The sequence below is a fragment of the Macaca mulatta genome, chromosome 12, assembly GCF_049350105.2.
Source record: "Macaca mulatta isolate MMU2019108-1 chromosome 12, T2T-MMU8v2.0, whole genome shotgun sequence".
NCBI classification, from domain to species: Eukaryota; Metazoa; Chordata; class Mammalia; order Primates; family Cercopithecidae; genus Macaca; species Macaca mulatta.
This window is the reverse complement of record NC_133417.1, coordinates 78,842,991-78,867,191: the sequence shown is the minus strand read 5'-3', so window position 1 is coordinate 78,867,191 and position 24,201 is coordinate 78,842,991. Positions and strand designations below refer to the sequence as shown.

Below are 24,201 nucleotides of genomic sequence, written 5' to 3'. Positions count from 1 at the left end.
CCCGTTTTGGTGCCACTGGCCAAAATTAAAACTCTCCTTCCGTATGTGAGGTGACTTGAAATTTTTTTGCTTTAAATGCCTGCCTTCACGGTACGTGAAAGTGGGAGACCGGTTGGAAAGCTGGGGCTAAGGGGGCTGGGAGCGAGATGGCTGTCTGTGAATCAGAAAGCTGGATGTGTGTGAGAAAAATCCTCCTCCAGCCTCGGAGGGGGTGTCTCCCCTAATACCAGCTCCCTCCCCCCGGGCTCGTGGGGCGGGTCTGGTTTGCTCAGTAGCGGCAGCGGCCGCAGCAGCAGCCCCGGGGCTGAGCGGCGGTGCCCTCCTGGCAGCTCAGGCAAGCGGCGGCTCCAAGAGCGCGAGGCCCTGGGGAAATCCGGCCGAGGCTGCTGCCGGGATGGAGGTAGCCTCCAGTGGAGCCGGAGTCACCGGGGACGAATTTCCTCCCCAGCTCAGCTCCCCTACAGCTTGGCTAGGCCTGCTCCGAGCGCCTGCGAGGTGGAGGAGGCCTGCGCCTCGGGCCTGGCAGCGGCAGCCGGCGAGAGAGGCGGACACAGCGGGGTAACCGGCGAGCCGTAGCCGCTCTCGGAAACCTACGCTGCCACGGCCGCTCATTGTCTCGCCCCTTCCACCCGGGGGGCAAACAGGAAGCGCGCCGCCTGGCACAGCGACGGACGGGCGCCTGGACCAATGAGCACATCCGACGGAGAACACGGCGGCGAATGAGGGCCAAGAAGAGGGGCGGGAGTTCCGGGCAGGCTGTCACCCTCTTCCCCCCTTTTGGGCTGGAGGCTCCACCTTTTGTGTTTCCCGCACAGTCAATCAAAATAGGAAAAAAAAATCCCCGGACCGCTCCGGCCGTGTCCGCCGCCGCTTCCCGCATCCTCTCCCGCCGCCGCCGCCTTCGCTCCTCACCATGTGTAAGGCGGCGGGGAGCCCCGCCTGAGGTGCCCTAAACACACTATGACCGGTACGTAAAGCCGAGAGAGCAACCCTTGCTGCTGCCGCCGCCGCCGCTGCCGCCGACCACAGCCAGCCCGGGGCCGCTGCCGCCGGTCCTGGCCCCGTGTGTGCGACCGAGTGTCTGTGAGAGGCAGAAAGCTGCACTCCCCTGCGCCTCCCTCCCCTCCCCGCCAGCCACCGTCCACCCCCGAAGCCCCAGCAACGCCGTCTCCCCGCCAGGCCCCGGGGCGGGCGGCCCGGTCCGCCGGGAGCGCATCCCCCTGTGTGCGGGCGCGGGCGGGCGTGTGTGAGTGACTGACGGTGCGAGAGGAGCGAGCGCGAGTGAGAGCGAGCGGCGCGAAGGGAAAGGGGAGGAGAGGAGAGGGGGCAGGGGCAGCGCGGGGAGGAGGAGGAGGAGGGAAAGAGGAGGAGGAGGAGGGTTACAGGCAGCGGCGGGCGGGGGCAGCAGCAGGAGGGGAGGAGGGAGCCGCCGCCGCCGCCGCCGCCGCCGGGGGGCGGGTGGGGGAGGGGAAGGGGCCTGGGTCCGGGCTTTGGGAGTAATTTCGCCTCGGCCCGCGGGCCCCCTCCCTCTCCGCCACCCGCCTTCCTCCCCACCCCCACCCCCCCGCGCTGTGCCTGCAGCTCCCGAAAAGCCCGTGAAACAAGAGGAAATGGCTGCCTTGGACGTGGACAGCGGCGGCGGCGGTGGTGGCGGCGGCGGCCACGGCGAGTATCTGCAGCAGCAGCAACAGCACGGAAACGGCGCGGTGGCGGCGGCGGCGGCGGCCCAGGTGAGGAGCGGCTGAGCCCCGGCCCGGCTCCCCCCTCGCGCCGCTTTCTCCTCCCCTCGCCTCTCCCCTCCCTCCTCGCCTCACCCCTCCCTCCTCGCCTCTCCCCTCCCCTCCCCACCCCTCCCCTCCCCCCGCCTCGGGAGCTGCCCGCCCGAGGCGCCAACGCTCCGACCCCGCCCGCGACGCCCCGCCCCGCCCGCCTGCCGCCTTTTTGTGCGCGTGTGAGTGTGGGCCCCAGCGTGCCCTCTCGGGGGTGGGTTCCGGGCGGAAGGCGGAGGCCCGGCGCGCTAGCCCGCCGCCCGCCTGCCCGCAGACCGGGGAGCCGGGGTTCGTGGAGCGGGGGACGCCAGGCGGGGGCCGGCGGCGGGACCAGGAGGAGGAGGAGAGTGCGGGTTGGCGCTCGCCCGGGCGCAGTCGGCGGGGATCGAGTCGCACTTCCTGTGCGAGCGGCCGCCCGGCCCTAACCGCCACCCCCTCCCCCTGTCTCCCTCTCTGAACCCGCCCATTGGGGGTAGGACACTCAGCCGTCACCGCTCGCTCTGCTGGCCGCTACCTGCAGCAAGATAGGGCCGCCATCGCCGGGCGACGACGAGGAGGAGGCGGCCGCCGCAGCCGGGGCCCCCGCCGCCGCCGGAGCGGTAAGTCCCGCGCGCGGCCCGCCCCCGCTGAGGCCCGGCGCCCGCCATCCGGGGCCCGTAGCGCGCCCGCCCAAAAGGCCTCCCCGGCGCCCGCGCTTCTCCCGAGCCGCACGGGCCGCTGGGCTCCAGGGCGCCCTTTCCTGCTCTTTCGCGTCCCTGTTTGGATTTGAAGCCAGCCCAGGCTTTCTCGAAATTGTCACTGCGGCACCTCGCGCAAAATTCTTCACAAAATGAAGTCTGAGAGGGCGGGGGTAGAGGACTCCAAAATGGATGTTTGAGCAATTCCTATCAGTGCTGAAAACTCCTTCGCTGAACACTACAAAATTTTCAAGCACAGCCTATCGGCCATAGATAGTATCAACTAGAAGGAGTGTCTTTAGTTTTTAGTATTTTTGAAACTGGAGCATTTTCTGTTGGAAGTTACAGGATCTTACTGTTTTAAATCATACATTATTTTTAAAAAATGGGGGTTTATTATTTGAATTATCCTTTTGTATGCAGGAGTGAACACTTTTTGCTTTTTTAGTGACCATTCAAAATCGTTGATTTTTAGTTTTTGCAGACTACTTAAATTTGCAGTGAGTTTTTTTTGTAAGGGGCGTAAGTGAAACATTTAGCAGCCTTTGAAATTGGCAAGTTGCTTAGATAGTACTTTATCTTTTGAAATTGAATATGACTATCAGTGTTAGAAAAGTATATGTAAGAAATTGTATTTACATGCATGCTAATACTGCAATACTTACAGTTGAATATGATTGGCAAAAGTATATTTTTGTTTTATTACGACTGCTAGTCAGGTAAGATGTGGTGGGATTCTTTCTGTAGTGTTTTCACAGTGTCCGGGGCAAGGGGAGGAGCTCGCCTGTGTTATGTGAGGGGTTAATACAAATAGGGTAGGAATAGTTTTTAGACTGTTAATTGTGAATTTTACATTTGGATCATCACTGTTGTATTGTGTAGATTTGTTCACCTGTTAAAATAATGAAAACCCTCTCGTGTGTGTGTGGGGGGGGGGTAGATCATAGGAATTGATTTGTGGAGTGATATTTTGAATAGTCACTGAAGAAAGAGAAGTTTGGTATTTGGTATAGTCTACAGCAAATGGTTAGTACGTCCAGATTTTTTTTTTTAAGTTAAACCAATGTTAAGCTATTATTGGTAAATAGATTTGTAATTTTAGTGTTTCGTTATAGGGGATGTGAATAGTTTTAATGTCTTTTTTATAAGCAGATTAAGATGTAAAAATGTAAAATTGTATTAGGCATTGTTATTTTTAAATACATTTATGGATTGGTAGGCCTTTATTTCACCTCATTTCAGCTTCACTAAGGGTTGGTAGACCTTTTTTATGAACTGTATCCCTCTAGTTCCTAAGTGCCAAAAGAAATTGACTATCTTAAACTGCATAAGTAAAATTGAAAAGCAGATTGCTTCTACTGATCTTTTTTGTATTTCAAATGGAACAAAACTTTTCTTGTAGCTGTAATTTGTAAAGTTTAGGTATCAGTTTACAGATGGGGGAGGGGAGAAGTAAGGAACTATGGGTGAAAAATGTGTATGTACATATATATGTGAGTCTGAGGCCCAAGGATAGAATACTGTCTCCAGCCTTAGCCAGCTGTGGCCGTATGCTTGTAGGGAAGTTTCCGTGCTTCTTTAGCTGCTTCTCTGAATTACCAAATCATTCCTAACAACACATATTTTGCCAGATGAACATGAACTAGAATCAATCTGATAAATCTCAAATCATAATTTGCCAATCATAGTAAAATGAAAATAGTTTTGCCTAAAAAAAAAAAATCCTAAATCATATATTTCTTTATGATGTTTGGTACCTGCGCCCAAGATTTTTCGCTTTGAGTAAAATTGGTAAGACTGGCTTGCGTATATTTGCCTTAGCAAATAGAAAAATCATTTTTCCAGTGCAAATATGAACTTGACATTTTTTCAGCACATCTTAGAAAAGGAAGGAAATTTACGTGAGTTCATGGGCTTAGATAATCTTTTATTACTCAAATGATTCGGAATTATGAGAGGTTATAGCTGTGTTTTTAAATAATTGTATTTTGGAATAATTTTAAATTTATAGAAAAGTTGGAAATACAGAACTGAGAATCGTCTCATACCCTTCATCCAGTTTCCCCTAATGTTAACATCATGATGACACATTTGTCCAAACTAAAAAATGAACATTGGTATGATATTACTAACTAGACTTTGTTTGCATTTCACCAGCTTTTCCACTAATGTCCATTTTCTCTTCTGGGATCCAGTCTAGGATTCCATGTTGCTTATATATTGTGTTTTAACAAGTGGAAATACACATGTACAGATCAACTTTATGCCAGTTTAGCTTGGTATTTTGAGATTAAAAGGGCCTTGAAAAGCCAATCAACTGTGCTGAAGATTGCTTTTAATATTTGGATTTTGAATTTGGAATTTGTCATAAAAGAGGATCCTAGCCAAGGGTGTTTGGTTACCCACAGTACATTGCTGAAGAAGTCTAGTCATAAAGCAGTCTCACATGTAATGTTCTACAATGTGGACTCTGAAAGATGGTTTTATAGCAGCGCTCTTTGTGCTTAAGTTGTGTGGCTAATTTTAGTAGTAAACCAGGAAATGGAAAAAAGTAGACCTTTGTGCAAGTATTAACTTTGACCAGTTTGCATTTATGTGAACTTGTGGATTTTTAATTTACCTCATTTGCACTTTAGTGTAATAAAATAAGTGACTATTATTTATTTATTTATTTTGAGACGGAGTGTCACTCTGTCCCCCAGGCTGGAGTGCAGTGGCGCGATCTTGGCTCACTGCAAGCTCTGCCTCCCGGGGTTCACGCCATTCTGCCTCAGCCTCCTGAGTAGCTGGGACTACAGGCGTGTGCCACCATGCCCGGCTAATTTTTTTTTTTTTTGTATTTTTTAATAGAGACGGGGTTTCACCGTGTTAGCTAGGATGGTCTCAATCTCTTGACCTCGTAATCCACCCGCCTCAGCAATCCACCCGCCTCAGCCTCCCAGAGTGCTGGGATTACAGGCATGAGCCCCACCGCGTTTGGCCTAAAATAAGTGACTATTATGAAAGTGATTGCCTGATTTTTGGTTTAGGTTGTAAATTTAGTGTTCCTTAATATGGCACATAAATGTTGTTGAGCTAAAAAATAAGTAATAGCTTACTTCAAAAAATGTTATTTTGCCATTATTTAAATAAGACCTATGCTGTCGTTGTAACTAATTCATTGGGTAGGGTAATTCTATTTGAAGTCTGTTTCAGTTCTTTTAGTGCTCTTTGAAGATTTTAAGAAACTTGAATATTTGCTCTTAGTTCTTAGTTTGTTTCCACCTCAGCTTCACACTTGTTCTTGTTTCCAATTATGCTCCTTCCTTTCCTGTTTCTGGCTTTCATAAAGGCATTCGTAGGAAATAAGTTAATGATCATTTCCAAATACTATGCAATAGTTGGTGTGAATTTTTTCTTTTTTCGTTTCCACAGGTATATTTGTATGTAGAGAGACTTAGAGTGCCTTAGTTACAATTTCTTACCATGCTAATGCCAACATTCATGTTAGTTGGTGTTTTGTTTGTTTTTTGAGAAAGTCTCACTTTGTCTCCCAGTCTGGAGTACAGGTGCACTTTTACAGCTCACTGCAACCTCAACCATTGGGCTCAATTGATCCTCCCACCTCAGCCTCCCTAGTAGCTGAGACTACAGGCACATGCCACCACACTTGGCTAATTTTTGTATTTTTTGTAGGGATGGGGTTTCGCCATGTTGCCTAGGCTGGTCTTGAACTCCTAGACTCAAAGAATCCACCTGCCCATGTTTTGTTTGTTAGTTGTCCAGTAAGAATATTAGGTACTGAGAGAAACACTGGTGGATTTTTAATTTAGTTTGTAAACTTATGTAGACATAAGTTATGTAGAGAATTATCTTGCTTCTAAATCAAATACTAGTTCTCGTCTAGGTTGCCTGTTTTAATTTTTTTTACTTTTATTTTTTTGAGACTGAGTCTCGCCCTGTCACCCAGGCTGGAGTGTGGTGGCAGAATCTCGGCTCACTGCGACCTCCGCCTTCCAGGCCCAAGCCGTTTTTCTGCCTCAGCCCCCGAGTAGCTGGGACTGCAGATGTACACCATGCCCGGCTAATTTTTGTCTTTTTAATAGAGGCGGGGTTTTACCATGTTAGTCGGGCTGGTCTCGAACTCCTGACCTCAAGTGATCTGCCCACCTCAGCCTCCCACAGTGCTGGGATTACAGGCATGAGCCACCGGCCCGGCCATGGTTGTATGTTTTTAAATCTCCTTTTCTTTTGTTTTTGTAGTGTTTCCAGTAGTCTAACATCAAACATTTTTCATACTTTACTTTTTTTTTTGTCTCAGATGATTTTCTAATTTATTCTTCTCCCATTTCGTATTTAGTGTACTTCATCTCTTTTAGTGGTATATTGGTGATGAAATTTACACATGATGGTGCTTTACAAGGCTTTGTAGTTTTGAAATATTTGGAGCTGATTCATTGTGGAATTGTGGAAATAGGTTTAACATTGGTTTAGACTTTTTCATAGAAGGCTCTTAATACCTCAAAATTTGTTTTGATCTGTTCTGTCATTGTGTTTGCAATGATTTTAAAGTAAAATAACTATTCAGTAAATATATATAGATCTTACTGAGTGCTGGGAATTGTGCTGGGCATTTTAGTGGATGTTTTTCAAATCTATTCTCATAATCTTAGCAATCACAGTGATCTTGGGATTGCACAGTGCTCAGTAGTTTATAAAACTCAATATTTTTCTTCTGGTTCTTATGACCCTGCAAAGTAATTTTTTCTGGTTGTTCACATGAGGAAATTGAGTTGCTCTAACTCACACAATTCCACAGTGTAGTCAGAACTAGAACTCAGTTCTGAGCTCTTTTTTTTCTAGTGTAATATATTATTTGTCGAGTGTAGTTTTGGCATAATTAATCTAGTAGTTTTCTGATTGAGTGTGTTTTTTCCATTCCATTTAGAAAATAGGGTAGTTAGCAAATTTTTTACAACTGCAAATTTATTATATTGAAAAAGTCCCTTTTCTTGCTTATTTTCCTTAAATTACCTGTTGGGTTTTTTTTTTTTTCCCATCATTGTGCTTCACAGGTATTTTAATATATGGTTTTCATTTCAGGCTTATGCAGAGAAATTCAGAATACATCACTTTGCTCTAGGTTTAGAGATTTTCCTTCAATTAATGGCCTGACTTGCTGGGAAAAATGGCACTACAGTTTATTTTTATCTAGCTTCTGGAGAGGGGATGACTTGGGCAGTATTTACTCAGATTTGTCATTTGAGTAGCTGTATTTATTTTCAAGGAATTTCTTGATTAGAAAGCTGTTCAATGATGGTTGAATATCTGTCTTTATTACTATTTTGTTAAAAAAAAAAAAGTTACATGCTGTAAATTTGACTTTTTTTAAAAGAAAGTAAAGGGGACATAATGCCAGTATTGTAAAACTAATTTGTGTCTGAGTTACTATATTCTTTGATAAAAGCTCAATACTTGTAAATTTTATGCTGGTCAGAAAAAATTTCAGTGGATCCTCCAGGTGAGCAGTAACCTTAAGAAGATAAAGATTGGATTTTAGACACCCTTTAGATTTTAGTATATAGGTTTAAATATTTGTGGTTGACTCAAAATGCCAAGAGACTGAAATGAAACATTCGTCACTGTAATGTTAGGAAAGGTGACTTAACATTGTAATTTCTATACCAGATAGAAGTTGCAGAGTGACATGTGACTTTAATGTCTGATGCTTCGTTTTAAAATTGTTTAGTAAGTACAATTTGAGTGTATTTAAGACAGATCACTATTTTAGTTCAGGCCTAGAGATTTGTATTGGGTTCCACAATTTCTCAGCCTTTAGTGTCTCCTCCCTTTCTTTTCAGTCTCCTTCACTGAGTCTTAGTTTATCTTTATAAAACACAGATGTGATTGCACCACTCACTTGCTTATAAACCTTTTATAGCTTTCACTCGCTATCTACAGGATAAAGTCCAAACAATTTAGTGGGATCTGTGAAACCATTTGCAAGCCTTGATAAAAATGTCTAGTCCTGTTCCCCATTGTTTTCCTTTATGAATATGAGCCTTTTTGGGATCTTTTCTTCAATTTCAAACTTCATATTATTTTTTAGGGTTTCTTTTTGTCTGTGATTTTATTGTTTCTGTGCCTTTATTAGTGCCTCTTTTTTTAACTCACTACAGGGAAATCTTATATTCTAATACTACTTTAAAATATATCTATATGAAATCTTTTTTCAATCTTGTATCTTCCACAGAGTGTTTTGATCATATGACTAGTCTGTGCTACTTTTCACATTGTATTAGCATGGATGTGTGTATGTCTGCTTGGATTGACAGTGAACCATTTGAAGATTGGGATTGTATGTCATGGGTTTACTCACATGTGTATTTCATCTTGGTAAATTACTTTCAAATATTTGAATTTAGTCATTTAACTGTGGTTCATCCACTGAAATAACTAACTGTATATACTTCTCAACTATGTCTTCATGAAAATTAGGTAGTGAGTTTCTTTAAGAAACTTACGATTTTTTTTGTATATCTTATTTGCATTAAGTTATATGGAATGGTTTATGTTGAGATAACTGTGTGTGTCTTAACTGATTTTTTGGTCATAGATTCTCACTGAGAATATAATGAAACCCTAGATTATCTTTCTCTCCCTCAAATTGTATTAGTACTTTGTCAGAAAGTTGGCATGCTGTTTTAAAGGGCTTCCAGTGCTGGGCTAGATATGCTTATGTTCCCATTGTCTAATGATATATGGAGTTACTGAACTCACAGGTAGATCTAGAAGGAAGTAGGAGAAGGATGACTTTATTTTGATGATAAATTACATAGGTCTTATTCCCTATCTTTGCCATTGGTCTTGGGGGTAGGAATGACACAAACATGATCCGGTGTTAAAGGGCCTGGGTTTTGGAGTTAAGCTTAGCCTAGTTTTAAATCCTGTCTTACCTATTTGATAGCCATGTGATTTTTGTCCCTCAATTTTCTCAGCTGTGAAATAGGGATAATACCTATCTCATAGGATTATTTTAAGGAGTAAATTACATAATTCTGTAAACCCTTCTCATAGTACTGGCATGTAAAAGAAAACCTTAAATGTTAGACATTATTGCTATTATTCCCTTAAGAAAATCTACTCTTGGACGTTGACATGTAGGGTTTTATTTCTTTCTGTTTTTCTACATTGGATTTTTTCCAATCTTGCCTAATCCATAAACTGTGGGGATGGTAACTGAGCTGCTAGTAGGTCCAGAAGCATACAGACTGTGGCTTTACCTACTATTCTAAGTTCGCAGAAGAATGCCAGGCATATACCAGAATACAAAAGATATATGCCAGGCATTCTACTGAAAACTTACAGTAGTAGGTAAAGTCACAGTGTGTATGCTCCAGCTTCTGATTCTAGAAAAACCTTTCAAATGGGGCTATGTTGTCATGTAGTCACAGGGCAGTGACTTTTTCTCATTCAGTTTTTTTAACATCTTTATTTTTCAATAGTTCATGGAAAAAGTAAAGAGTTTGATAGCTTAATGGAATAGCTCTAGCAATGAGTTTACTTCAGAGTATGTTAATAGATGCCACAAAAGAGTAGATTTCATTGTTTGGTTTTAGGTTTATAGCAATAATAAATCTTTTCTAACTCGGATGACTTAACACACTTTGCTAATGTTTCCTTTTTATACGCAAATATAATGCACCTAATTTAGTCATAGCTATCTCCACTGTTGTGTTTTGTGTTTTAACTATGTAGTGTTAGAGATCATAGATGCAGGATTAGAAGATTGGTCTGTGGTTGTGATGAACATTCTGAGAATTTTTTCTGTCCCACTCAAATAGGATGAATTGTCTTTGCAATAACAAAACTAGAAGTGATAATTGTAGTTCATATAGTACTGCTACTGTATTTGAACCCTATTGTGTTTTAAGATAAGTTGAATTTTCAGGTAGTAGGATTTATACCAGTTATTAGAATTTTTTGAGAGTTGGTTTAAATATACCACAAATACATCACATTTTTGTTTTCTTCATCCAGACAGGTGATTTGGCTTCTGCACAGTTAGGAGGAGCACCAAACCGATGGGAGGTTTTGTCAGCCACACCTACAACTATAAAAGATGAAGCTGGTAATCTAGTACAGATTCCAAGTGCTGCTACTTCAAGTGGGCAGTATGTTCTTCCCCTTCAGAATTTGCAGAATCAACAAATATTTTCCGTTGCACCAGGATCAGATTCATCAAATGGTACAGTGTCCAATGTTCAGTATCAAGTGATACCACAGATCCAGTCAACAGATGGTCAGCAGGTTCAAATTGGTTTCACAGGCTCTTCAGATAATGGGGGTATAAATCAAGAAAGCAGTCAAATTCAGATCATTCCTGGCTCTAATCAAACCTTACTTGCCTCTGGAACACCTCCTGCTAACATCCAGAATCTCATACCACAGACTGGTCAAGTCCAGGTTCAGGGAGTTGCAATTGGTGGTTCATCTTTTCCTGGTCAAACCCAAGTAGTTGCTAATGTGCCTCTTGGTCTGCCAGGGAATATTACATTTGTACCAATCAATAGTGTCGATCTAGATTCTTTGGGACTCTCGGGCAGTTCTCAGACAATGACTGCAGGCATTAATGCCGATGGACATTTGATAAACACAGGACAAGCTATGGATAGTTCAGACAATTCAGAAAGGACTGGTGAGCGGGTTTCTCCTGATATTAATGAAACTAATACTGATACAGATTTATTTGTGCCAACATCCTCTTCATCACAGTTGCCTGTTACGATAGATAGTACAGGTATATTACAACAAAACACAAATAGCTTGACTACATCTAGTGGGCAAGTTCATTCTTCAGATCTTCAGGGAAATTATATCCAGTCGCCTGTTTCTGAAGAGACACAGGCACAGAATATTCAGGTTTCTACAGCACAGCCTGTTGTACAGCATCTACAACTTCAAGAGTCTCAGCAGCCAACCAGTCAAGCCCAAATTGTGCAAGGTATTACACCACAGACAATCCATGGTGTGCAAGCCAGTGGTCAAAATATATCACAACAGGCTTTGCAAAATCTTCAGTTGCAGCTGAATCCTGGAACCTTTTTAATTCAGGCACAGACAGTGACCCCTTCTGGACAGGTAACTTGGCAAACGTTTCAAGTACAAGGGGTCCAGAACTTGCAGAATTTGCAAATACAGAATACTGCTGCCCAACAAATAACTTTGACGCCTGTTCAAACCCTCACACTTGGTCAAGTTGCGGCAGGTGGAGCCTTCACTTCAACTCCAGTTAGTCTAAGCACTGGTCAGTTGCCAAATCTACAAACAGTTACAGTAAACTCTATAGATTCTACTGGTATACAGCTACATCCAGGAGAGAATGCTGACAGTCCTGCAGGTGAGTCTTAAGTTATGTCATGCCATAAATAAGGTCATTGAAAATACACAGAGGGAAATTTTTTGCTTCAGGTATTTATCAGCGTCAGGCTTACATTAGAAGTAATGATCAATGTTTGTGTGAAAATATGTTTGTATGAAAGTAGACATCAAAGTAGCTTCCAAATTATTGTTCTTTGAAAGTTTGTAGTTTTTGAAGTTAGGGATTCATTTTTCTAGTATGCCAATTACATTTATAGTTTTTTCTTAATTTTTTATTTGTTTTGACATTTGATTGATTGATTCAGGCATTATAAAATTTTTATTTGGCAGGTAGGCTGTCTTGGTTGGCCTTAGTGTAATGTGAATTAAAAATTTTATGCATTATATTTGGTTGAGGAGTCAGGTTGGTACAGTGAAAACATGGTACAGGGAGTAAATATGCCTCAGCCACTTGCTAGGTGTGTGATTTTGGCCCGGTTATTTTTCTTTTGCAAACTCGGTTTCCTCGTTGTCTAAAATGGAGGTGTTGGACTAGGTAACTGTCTAGGTGACCTTCCAGACCAAAAATTCTTTGATTCTGTGATAGTGGGCATTACATTAATCTTAACTGTGCTAGAAATAGTTGTCAATAGTATTAGTAGACATTTCAGAAGTCTACTCTTTGAATGTTGTATAAGAATTAAATAATAAAGTTTAAAAAGAGATAGTGTAATTTTTATCCTATGAATGTTGTCTGTCTAGATAACATTTGATTGAATGTTTTGTTGTGCAGTAAGTCCTGAACTTTATTACTTTAATTCTGTTTTGTATTTGGATTTCTGTGGAGATTGTACTATTAACATTCTTTCACCAGGTCAGTGATTCTAAACTCTTAAAAGTGGGACACTTTAACTGAACTGATTCACGTAACTCCCATCACCTTTTAAAGATTATCTTTTTTCTTTTGATAAATTTGTGATACATGCTTAGAAAATTGGAATGGCCTTAGAACCTCAGATCTGTATTTGGAAATCCTTTAATTGCATTTGAGCCTTCTGAAGCTGTGATGATTTTTTTTAGGGGTTGGGATTAGGATTTCTGAAGCTGGTTTAGAGCAGTGGTTTTTTTGTTTTTTCTCTTTTTGAGATGGAGTCTCGCTCTGTCACACAGACTGGAGTGCAGTGGCGCGATCTCAGCTCACTGCAACCTCTGCCTTCTGGGTTCAAGCAATTCTTGTGCTTCAACCTCCCGAGTAGCTGGGATTAGCTCCTGAGTAGCTGGGATTGCAGATGCATGCCACCACGTCCAGCTAATTTTTGTATTTTTAATAGAGATGGGGTTTCACCATGTTGGCCAGCCTGATCACAAATTCCTGACCTCAAGTGATCCCCCCGCCTCGGCCTTGGCCTCCCAAAGTGCTGGGATTACAGGTATGAGCCACTACTCTGCTCTTGGCCTAGAGCAGTAGTTCTTAAAACGTGATCTGTGGACCATTGGATATCCCTAAGACCGTCTGAGAGGTCCTTCTTATCAAGCTACACTAAGAAATTACTTGCCTTTTTCTCTGTGTTGACACTTTCAGTGGTGGTGGTAAGACTGCTTGTGTCTTAGCGTAAATCAAGGCAGTGACAGCAGACTGTAATAGTTGTTGCTGTATTCTTCATGACCATGCACTTGCAGTTAAAGAAAAATCCCAGCTTCACTCAAGAATGACCTTGATGAACAGTAAGAAAAGATATTTACTAAATCTTGACCCTTGAGGGCTGCATGTCTTTTAAAAAATAATAGCTTTATTGGGATATAATTCACATACCATAAAACTCACTCTTTATACAATTCGCTGGTTTTAACTGTGGTCATGGAGTTGTACAACCATCATCACTATCTAGTTTTAGAGCATATTTATTACCCCAAAAGGAAACCCATACTCTTTAGCAGTCACTCTTCATTCTCTTCCCCTCAGACCCTGACAACCGCTGCTCTACTTTCTGTCCCTTCGGATTTGCCAGTTATTTCATATCAGTATAATTGTATAATATGTGACCTTTGGTGTTGTGGTTTCTTTCATTTAGCATGATGTTTTCAAGGTTCATCTGTGTCATAGTATGTGTCAGAACCTCATTTCTTTATATGGCTGAATACTATTCCATTGTATGCATATACCACATTTTACTTATCTACCGATAGACACTTAGGTTGTTTCCACTTTTTGGCTTTTATGAATAGTGCTGCTGTGAACATTTGTGTAGGTAGCATTTTGTGTGGAAATGTTTTCTTTTGGGTATGTACCTGGGACTGGATTGCTGGGTTGTGTGGCAGTTGGGTTTAACTGGTTTTCCAAAGAGACCATACCGTTTTACGTTCTCATTGGCAGTATGTTGAGGGTCCGAGTTTCTCTCTAGCGCCACCAACCTTTTATTGCACATCTTTCTGATTACAGCCATCCTAATGGGTATGAAGTGGTATCTCTTTATGGTTTTGGTTTGTAGTTACTACTACATGTCTTTGTAGTATTCTTTGTGATGAAATGGGAAATACGCTTTAATAAAGCATTTTTGCAGCATATCAAAATAAGAATTGTTTAAAAAAACACTTTTTTCCCTCAGTTATGCAGTTCTGTGAGTTGCAAGCTGAACTAGATGCTGTTTTCATCAAATATTATTTTTACTTGGAAGAATGACTGATAAACTGGTTTTGAGATTAATGTAGTTAAGTGACAGATATTTCCTCAAAAAAAATGAAATGAGCCTGTCATGTGAAGGAAAAAAACTGGAAACCGCTTGCTGCTGATGACAAAATTTGCATTTTCCAGTGAAAATTAGAATTTTGAGAAACTCAAATCTATTATGAGCTTGATACCTTCTTAATACTAAATATTTTTCTGATGAGATGGGTAGTGATACTAACAGCTTTTTTGATATTGTATTTTAATGAAATGTGCTAACACTTGGAAGATCTGTGTGATAGTTCAGTGAACCAGCAGATTTCAAATGACCAACGCATTATATTACAAAATTGTGCATGGGTAAAAGATCCATTCAAAGTGCAAGATAGACCAATAACAGTATAGAAAGTTTACAGTAGTGTCAGGTTCCACATTTGTACTGAACTTTAAGAAACTGCCACCTTTAAATTTGGTGTAGTAGTCAAAGAAAACCCACAATTGGCTGAAAGGGTACTAAGTTATTCTTGCCCTTTCCAGGTACATATCTGTGAGAGTAGATACTCTTCATAAGCTTCAGCCTGAACCATGTATTGCAAGAGATTGAATGCAGGAGCAGATCTGAGACTTTAAATGTCTTCTTTTATTCACTCTAGACATTACAGAGATTTGTGAAAATGTAAAACATGATTTTCTCATTAAACTTTTTTTGTTGTTTTGAAAAATGTTTTTCATAAAGTGTTAATTTATGTTAATGTAATGGATTTATTTTTAAATGAATTAAATTTAAATTTCTGTTCATGATTCAGTAAATATCAATTTACACATATACTACATGAACAAAAGTTTTTTGTGAACGTCAGTAATATGTAAGTTTGGAAAGGAGTTCTGAGACTAAAAGGTTTGAGAGTTAGGTGACAGATTACTAAAGACATGAAAGATAGTTTTTAGAAACCAGTTTTTAATGTGTTTACATAATTAATGTTACAGAGTTCTATAGGTGTTAGAAAAAAAATCTCTAGAAACTTTGATTTTTGTGTATTTATGTTGGTCATGAAATGATGTTGTTATGAAGCACTAAGTTCTTCAGTCAAGTAATTTCTTTTCAAATGTTACCAGAATAGAAACACTGTATGTATTTAATACAAAATGGAATTTTAGTTTATTGAATGGTGCTCAAGAAGGGTAAAATAAATACTCCAGAAAGCCATTAAATTTGAATTTTGTCCTGATTTTAAAGGAATGGGGATATTATTTGAGAAAGTAAAAGTTAAAGCAAGTGAGAATAAAAATGCTGGATAAGACATAGCATATTTAGTAATAAAAACCAGGAAGTTTTCATATTGAGGATATAAACTTTCTCTTGGTATACTTTCTAATTGGCAAGAAGGGAGATACATTAAGATGCTTTTTCTCACCAGAAAATCAGAGCAAAACATTTGTTTCAGTGTTACGTGTAGTATGCCCAGATGAAAATGCTGAAAACTTTGACATCCTTGGTTTGCCCCCCCCACTTGTTTTTGTTTTTGTTTTTTTAAAAGAGACAGGGTCTCTGTCTTCTAGGCTGAAATGCGGTGCTGTAATTGTAACACCTTGTGATCTCAAACTACTGGCCTGAGCCTCCTGAATGTGTAGAACTGCAGGCTGGCACCACCATGCCCAGCTAAGTTTTAAATTTTTGTAGAGATGGCATCTTGCTATGTTGCCCAGGTTGGTCTTGAACTGCTTGGCACAAGGAGTCCTCTTGCCTTGGCTTCCCAAAGCGTTGGAATTATAGGCATGAGCTACTGTGCCTAGCCTGTACTGTACTTTTGATAAGCATGACATTTATGTAACAATTTCCCAAAATAAAGGAGAAAGTACTTATTTATTTATTTATTTATTTATTTTTTAAAACCAGGGCTCTGGAATTTGCCTTTTTGTTTGTTTTTGTTAAGTTTAAAGGACCCCTTTAATAAAAATGACCTCTACTCCAGCCTGTTTTAAGCAGTAAGTCTGACTTTGGTCCCTTCTTTTTTGGGGTACTTTTACTACTCTTTATCCTTTCGGAACCAAATCTCCATCTTCCTGGAAACATCAGGCGCCTAGCTGAAACCCTGCTAATCTTACATATATCTGTCCATTTGTGGCTCACTGAGAAAAGCATGCTGCTTTAGGAAACTTTGTTGTCTCATTTTTACTTTATCATTGCTGTATCTTGAAACTGGGTAAGAGGAGGCAAAGTATGAATGTATGTATCTTTCCAATGTCAAAATTTTCCCGCAATTTAAGCCAAGACTTAATTCAGTCTCAAATTTTAGCCCTCTACCAGATTTTGTTTTATTTAAAATACAGTTTATCTTTCAAGACTGGGCACATTTAAAATGGAGTCAGGTGTTTGAAGTTGGAAGAAGAGTTTATAGAAGTCATTTCTTCTTAAAAGCAAACAACTTAATGTTTAGAATTCCCCGTTATTCATGAAAAACTGGACAGTTGCAGGTTAACTGGTAGCTGTCTTTTTGTATTAGAGAAAATAGAAACTTTACAAAAGGTAGGAATTTTTTTTTTTTTTTTTTTTTTGAGATGGAGTCTCGCTGTGTCGCCCAGGCTGGAGTGCAGTGGCCGGATCTCAGCTCACTGCAAGCTCCGCCTCCCGGGTTTACGCCATTCTCCTGCCTCAGCCTCCAGAGTAGCTGGGACTACAGGCGCCCGCCACCTCACCCGGCTAGTTTTTTGTATTTTTTTAGTAGAGACGGGGTTTCACCGTGTTAGCCAGGATGGTCTCGATCTTCTGACCTCGTGATCCACCCGTCTCGGCCTCCCAAAGTGCTGGGATTACAGGCTTGAGCTACCGCGCCCGGCCCAAAAGGTAGGAATTTTTAACTTAATATTTAAGTTTTTGTTTTTTTTGTTATACTTTAAGTTCTAGGGTATATGTGCACAACGTGCAGGTTTGTTACATATGTATGCATGTGCCATGTTGGTGTGCTGCACCCTGTAACTCGTCATTTACATTAGGTATATTTCCTAATGCTATCCTTCCCCCCTCCCCACATGCAGAAAAGCCCAGAGTTAGATTCATTGCTGAAAACAAGAGCCTAGAGTAGAGCTCTTTTTTGTTAAAGGGGAGCTACAGAAAGTTGTTGCTGTTTGTTATCCTGAGGTATGACTTAAATGAAGATTTACAGAGATGAGACGATGATGCAGGGAAATAGGAGGACATCAGCACAGTCTTACGACCACCACGTATGAACCAGTTTGAACCATTGAACTGTTAGCTGAGTGTTTGGATTTGTGATATAGCCAGTATTACTACTTGGAAGACTTATATATATGAGTTCTGGGGCTTGCAAAAATGGCAGACCCATAATAGTAATACTGAGAAAGATAGAAAAAAATTATATTCAAGATGATCCTGAAAACCTAAATTCCAAAATACATGAAGGCAAAATCTATGAAAGATAGCTGATAAAATCAACAATTAGGAGATGAATTCATGTCAGATTAAAGAAAATAAACCATTCTGTTAAAGATTTTAAAAATCAGTATGCTTGTAATTGTCAGTGAGATAAAAGAAGCAGTAGCATCTATAGAAAAGAAGTGAAACAAAAACAGTAGATATGAAAAAACAATCAAATCCTGGGTATGAGAAACACATTTCATTGATTCTAAGACACATTTCTGAAATTGGGGTGCATCTTGCAATTCAAGACATGTCAGTGTTTCTCTCTCTCTCTCTTTTTTTAAACTGGTAGTGCTTTCTCTTAGATGAAATATAAAAGTTTTTCGGGGAGAAAAAAGACAACCTTTAGAATGGATTGAGCAAATAGTAATATACTGAGGAATTTATCCAGAATACCACACGGATAATGAACGAGCAATTAAGACATGGAGGATAGATTGAGAGCCACCAGTGTAGAAATTTCAGAGAAAAAGAATAAAGTGAATGGCAAGAGAAGCAACGTTTGATGAAATAATGGCTAAGAATTTTCTTGTGTTGAAGAAATACAATCTACAGATCAAGTTTTATTTCAAGTATGTAGATAAGTAGAAATAAGTTCATCTCTGACTTAAACTGAAATCACAGACATTACAGAGATGTTACATTAACATCTTAAATGTTAACAGAGAGAAGACAGATTACTTACAAGGAATGATAGATAGCCCAGCCAAGCATGGTGGATCATGCCTGTAATCCCCCAAAAAATAAAGCCAGGTGTGGTGGTATGCACCTGTAGTTGTAGTTACTGGGGAGGCTAAGTTGGGAGGATTGCTTGAGCCTGGCAGGTCAAGGCTGCAGTGAGCTGTGATTGTGCCACTGCACTCCACACTGGTGACAGAGTGAGGCCCCGTCTCAAAAAAAAAAAAAAAAGTGTATGTTTCTTTTTAGCCACACAGATGTCAGAAGATCATAGAGTAGTATTCAGAGTGCTGAGAGAAAATAACCAGCAGCCCAGAATTCAGTGAGCAATTAAACTACTCAAGATTTAGAGTTTAGTGAAGATATTTAAAATACTATTATTCAAAGACCTTTATTGAACTGACTACTATAGGATTAAGTAGGAAAAATGGATCCTGAGGAAATGAGTTGAAAATGAGGAAATAACAGTAATTACAGAAATGGATTTTAAAAATTGGTAATTTGAATCCTGGTGTGGTGGTATATGCCTTTAGTTTCAGCTACTCAGGAGGCTGAGGTGGGAGAATTGCTTGAGGCCAGGAGTTTAAGACCAGCTTGGGCAAGAGAGACCCCCATCTCTTTTAAAAAAAAAAAATGATAATATTGGTAACTTAAAAATGTAGAAAATTTCAAAAGTACACAAAAACAATACATAATGAACCTTCCACGTACCCCTTTCCCAGCTTTAGCAATGATGATCACCTTGCTATTCTTTCTTTTATTTCTACCATTTAAAGTTTTATTTTTGCTGAGTTATTTAATCAATGTATTATTATTTTTGAGACCCTATCTTACTCTGTCACCCAGGCTGGAGTGCAGCGGTGCAATCTTGGCTCATTGCAGCCTCCACCTCCTGGGTTCAAGTGATCCTCCTGCGTCGTCATCTTGAGTAGCTGGGATTACAGGAGCCTGCCACCATGCCTGGCTAATTTTTGTATTTTTTAGTAGAGATGGGATTTCACCACGTTGGCCAGGCTAGTTTTGAACTCCCAACCTCAAATGATCCGTCTACCTCAGCCTCCCAAAGTGCTGGGATTAAGGCATGAGCCAACAGGCCTGACCTTTGCTGAGTTATTTCAAAGCAAATCTGGCATCATAAAATATTGTCCCAAAATACTAATGGAGTGGTTCTCAATGTGTGGTCTGAGACCCCTGGGGGAGGTGTCCCTGTGATCCTTTAATGGGAGAGTGAAGTCAAAGCTATTTTCATAATATTAAGATGTTATTTACCTCTTTCACCTCACAAGTAGTGTACAGTGGAGTTTTTATTAGGGAAGCTGAACATTTTTGCATGTTTATTGGCTAATTGTGTTTTTTTGTTAAATTGCCTTTTATGTTTTTTGCTTATTTTCCCCCACTTATATAGCATACTTCTTGTATACTGTATACATAAAGATGTTGTAAAACGTCTTTATATGTCCGGGATATTAATCTTTTGTCCCACACTACAAATAATGTCATCATTTTTTTGCCTTCAAGTTTAGTCATGTTGGGTTGAGGTATACATAAATTCTTACTAGACTCTTTTTTAGTATAATAACTTAGAAACTTTGAGGTGTAGTTTTTGAATTTAGTTTGTATTGATTTACACGTCTTCTGATGTAGTGGGAACAGTATGTGGAAGAAATTGGGAATTTTAAATTATACTTTCTTAGACTAGAATATCTAAAATGCATTGTGTGACCTTTAATTTTAAATATATGGTTTTGGTCACACTTTGGTTTCTTAGTATTCTATGGAAAAATAGTGTTCATAATTCCATGAGACCCATCCTTGAGGATGATACTTTCCATCAACCTGAAGTGTATGTAATTTAATATTAGTAAATACTATAACCATTTACTTGTTCTGATATAGCTGTGTGATTTAAACCATATAATTTTAGAGAGCTCAAATAATTCAACTTATTTAAATGCATCTTGAACGAATGGCTGCTCAGTGTATGTTTTTTGTGGAGATAAGGTTTCACCATGTTGGTCAGGCTGGTCTCAAACTCCTAGTTTCAAGTGATCCAGCTGCCTTGGCCTCTCAAAATGCTGGGATTACAGGCGTGAACCACTGCCCCACCACTGGTGGTTTTTTTTTTTTTTTTTTTAAATACTTTTCTCTTTAATTTGTTTTCTGGAATAGTGTATTTAGTTTATAATTAACCAAATTTACCCCATAATTTAGTCAGCAACAATAATGCAAATAAGGATTCTGGATGAACATAAAAGAATGGAAATCACCTGATGTGTGCTCTTCATTAGAGTGTTATATTTTTCAGTAATGCCGTATTTTAATCCAAGAGGAGAACTTTTTTACAGCTTGTTCTCTAAACTGCCTCATCATTTTAGTGGTTCTTGGGTACAATTTTTGTATTCAACTTCATGTTTTTTGAGACAAGGTCTAGCTCTGTCACCCAGGTTGGAGTGCAGTGGTGCAGTTTTGGCTCACTGCAATCTCCAGCTCCCAAGTTCGAGCATTCCTCCTGAGTCAGCTGGGACTACAGGTGTGTGCCACCACACCCGGCTAATCTTTTGTATTTTTTCTAGAGATGGGGTTTTGCCATGTTGCCCAGGGTGGCCTCGAATTTCTGAGCTCAAGCAGTCTGCCTGCCTTGGCCTCCCGAAGTGTTGGGATTATAGGTGTGAGCCACCATGCCAGGCCTTCGGCTTTATTTTATGAGGGTACTTAACGTGTGACATTGTTTTCATAAATCTCATTAATTCTCTGATTCAATGTGTGGTCTGAGACCCCTGGGGGAGGTGTCCCTGTGATCCTTTAATGGGAAAGTGAAGTCAAAGCTATTTTCATAACATTAAGATGTTATTTACCTCTTTCACCTCACAAGTAGTGTACAGTGGAGCCATGTGTACATAGGACCATCATTCTCTCAGCAACCTAGGTTAGTCAGTCATTGATTCAGTCAACAAATGTTTGAGGGTACAGTCACATGCTGCATAATGATGTTTCAGTCAGCAACAAACCACATATACGATGGTGGTCCCATAAGATGTAAGACTTTTATTTTTACGGTTCCTTTTCTGTTATGTTTAGATACACAGATAACGTACCATGTACTATCATGTTTATAGTTGCCTGTAGTACTCAGTATAGTAACTTGTTATACAGGTTCTTAGCCTGTGAACAACAGACTATACCTATAGCCTAGATGTGTAGTAGACTATACCATCTAGGTTTGTGTAAGAAAGACTGCAATGTTTGCACAGTAATGAAATCGCCTAATGATGTATTTCTCAGAATGTATCCCAGTCATTAAGTGACAAATGGTTTTATACTACAATATTCTAGGTAGTATTCTTTGCAGCAGTGAAAAAGACTAAGTCCCTGCTCTCATGAATCTTGTGTTCTAGTGGATGAAGACAAGTAAGCAAGTACAATAATTTTACATAATTAGTGTTATGAAGAAAATAAAGCGGCGCTGGGAGCGGTGGTTCACGCCTTTAATTCCAGCACATTGGGAGACCATAGTGGGAGGTTCACTTAAGCTCAGGAGTTCGAGACCAGCCTGGGCAACATAGTGAGACCCCCATCTCATAACAAAATAAAAATTAAATTAAAAAAGAAAATAAAGCAGAGTTATGGAATAACCGTGGAGTATGGTGGTTATTTTAAATATGATGGTTAGGAAATCCCGCCTTATAAGAAAATGAAATTAAGCTACAGATCTGAACATTGATAAAGGAGCCTGTCACTGACATTTGGAGGAAAGAGTATTCCAGGAAGAGGGAATGAGCAAGGTGGCTGGAATTTCGTGAATGAGGAGTGTTAGAAAATAAGATTGTAATCAGTCAGGGGCCAGATAATATATGCCATGGTAGGGAAATTGGATTTATTTCATGTCTCATAGGAAAACATTGGTAGGTTTTAAGCAGGGAACTGATATAATTTATGTATTTAAAAGATCACTCTAGCAGGTCCCTGCCTCAGAGTAAGCATAAGGCTGATGGAGCAACAGAGTCATCCCTCAGTATCCAATGGGGATTGGTTCTAGGATACTTCCTACACCCCCTAGAATATCAAAATCCCCAGATGCTCTAGTCTCTTGTAGTATTTGCATATAACCTACACACATCCTCCCACAAGCTTTAAATCATCTCTAGGTTACTTACAATACCTAATATAATGTAAATGCTATATAAATAGTTGTACTGTATTTTAAATTTTGTATTTTTATTATTTTTGTGTTTTTAAAAAAACTTTTGATTTGCAGTTAGTTGGATCCACAGATACAGAACCCGTGGAGGGTTGACTGTACAATCAAAAGATGATAGTTTGGCTAGGCTAGTAATGGGGAAAATCTGGGGAAGGGTGGAGTAAAGTGGGAATTAAGTCTGTTATGGCTTTGTTAAATTTGAAATGACTATTAGATCTACAAGTGGATGGTTCCAGTAAACAGTAGAATATCAGAATCTAGTGGTCAGGTTGGCCTGGAGGTAGAATTTAGGGTGTCATTAGTGTATACATATATGACTTGATGAAATCATTCAGGTCATAGTTTCTTTTCCAGTCGCCCAGGCTGGAGTGCAGTGGCATGATCCTAGCTGACTGTAACTTCCGCCTCCTGGGTTCAAGCGTTTCTCCTGCCTCAGCCTCCCAAGTAGCTGGGATTACAGATGTGCGCCACCACGCCTAGCTAATTTTTGTATTTTTCGTAGAGATGGGGTTTCACCATGCTGGCCAGGCTGGTCTTGAACTTCTGACCTCAAGTGATTCGCCTGCCTTGGCCTCCCAGAGTGCTGGGATTACAGGCTTATAGGCATGAGCCATCGCGCCCGGCCCCAACTTTCGACTGCATTGTAGAATCTCTCAGAGAACTTTCTAGAAATGCCAACGACTTGTGTTCATCCTCCTCACAATTCTAGTTTAATTGCTCTACGTGAAGCCACGAAAGTTGTGTTATAAAAGTCCCCAAGTGATTTTGAAGTGCAACTGGTTTAAGAATTTCTAACTTAATAGAGAAAGAATATACATAGAGAAGAGCTTGGGAAATCATATTCTGAGCCTCAGATTATTTCTCTAGACTTTTTAAATGTAGAGTCTGGCAAAGTATCAAATGTAACCCACCAGGCATATGAGAAGGTAAGACAACAGGAATGAGAACCAGCAGAAACAATAGAAATAGACTAAAAACTACCTAACTGTGGTCTAGGGAATACAAGCCACGCTTGAAAAAATTTTAACAGTTGGAGACTGTAACAGAAATGACACTGCAGATTTGTAAAAGAACCAAATAGAAATTCAGGAACTGAAACTTAAGTATCCAAAATTGAAGGAAAGCCTTAAGAGTGAGTCTTAGGGCATTCTCAACATTTAGAGGGTGAGAAGTAGAGGAAGAACTCGCAAAGGAAACAGAAGGAGCTTCCATGAAAGCCAAGTATATTTTGGAAGCCAAGTCAGTAAATTACTTAAGAACGGAGGAGGGAATGCTTATCCCTTTCTTTTCTTTTTTTTAGACAGGGTCTCACTATCACCCAGGCTGTAGTGCAGTGGCATGATCACTGCCTCAACCTTCCAGGTTCAGATGACCTTACCACCACAGCTTCCCAAGTAACTGGGACTGCGTGTGTGTGCTGCCATGTCTGGCTTATG

General features: G+C 40.6%; 1 protein-coding gene across 4 annotated transcripts in view; it reads left to right on the top strand.

The window, feature by feature from the left end:
• The first annotated feature begins 261 nt into the window (after positions 1-261).
• SP3 (Sp3 transcription factor) overlaps positions 262-24,201 on the top strand; it is a 56,200-nt gene continuing 32,260 nt past the window's right edge. For 2 of the 4 annotated variants that reach the window (XM_028830846.2, XM_028830845.2), the window contains exons 1-4: positions 262-967; positions 1,582-1,730; positions 2,246-2,368; positions 10,466-11,825. In XM_028830846.2, the coding sequence (XP_028686679.1) occupies positions 961-967; positions 1,582-1,730; positions 2,246-2,368; positions 10,466-11,825 (1,639 nt within the window). In that variant the 5' untranslated portion in view covers positions 262-960. Of the gene's footprint in view, positions 1,282-1,581; positions 1,731-2,245; positions 2,369-10,465; positions 11,826-24,201 lie in introns of all 4 variants that reach the window. The other 2 variants (XM_077957216.1, XM_077957215.1) reach the window with 2 other exon arrangements.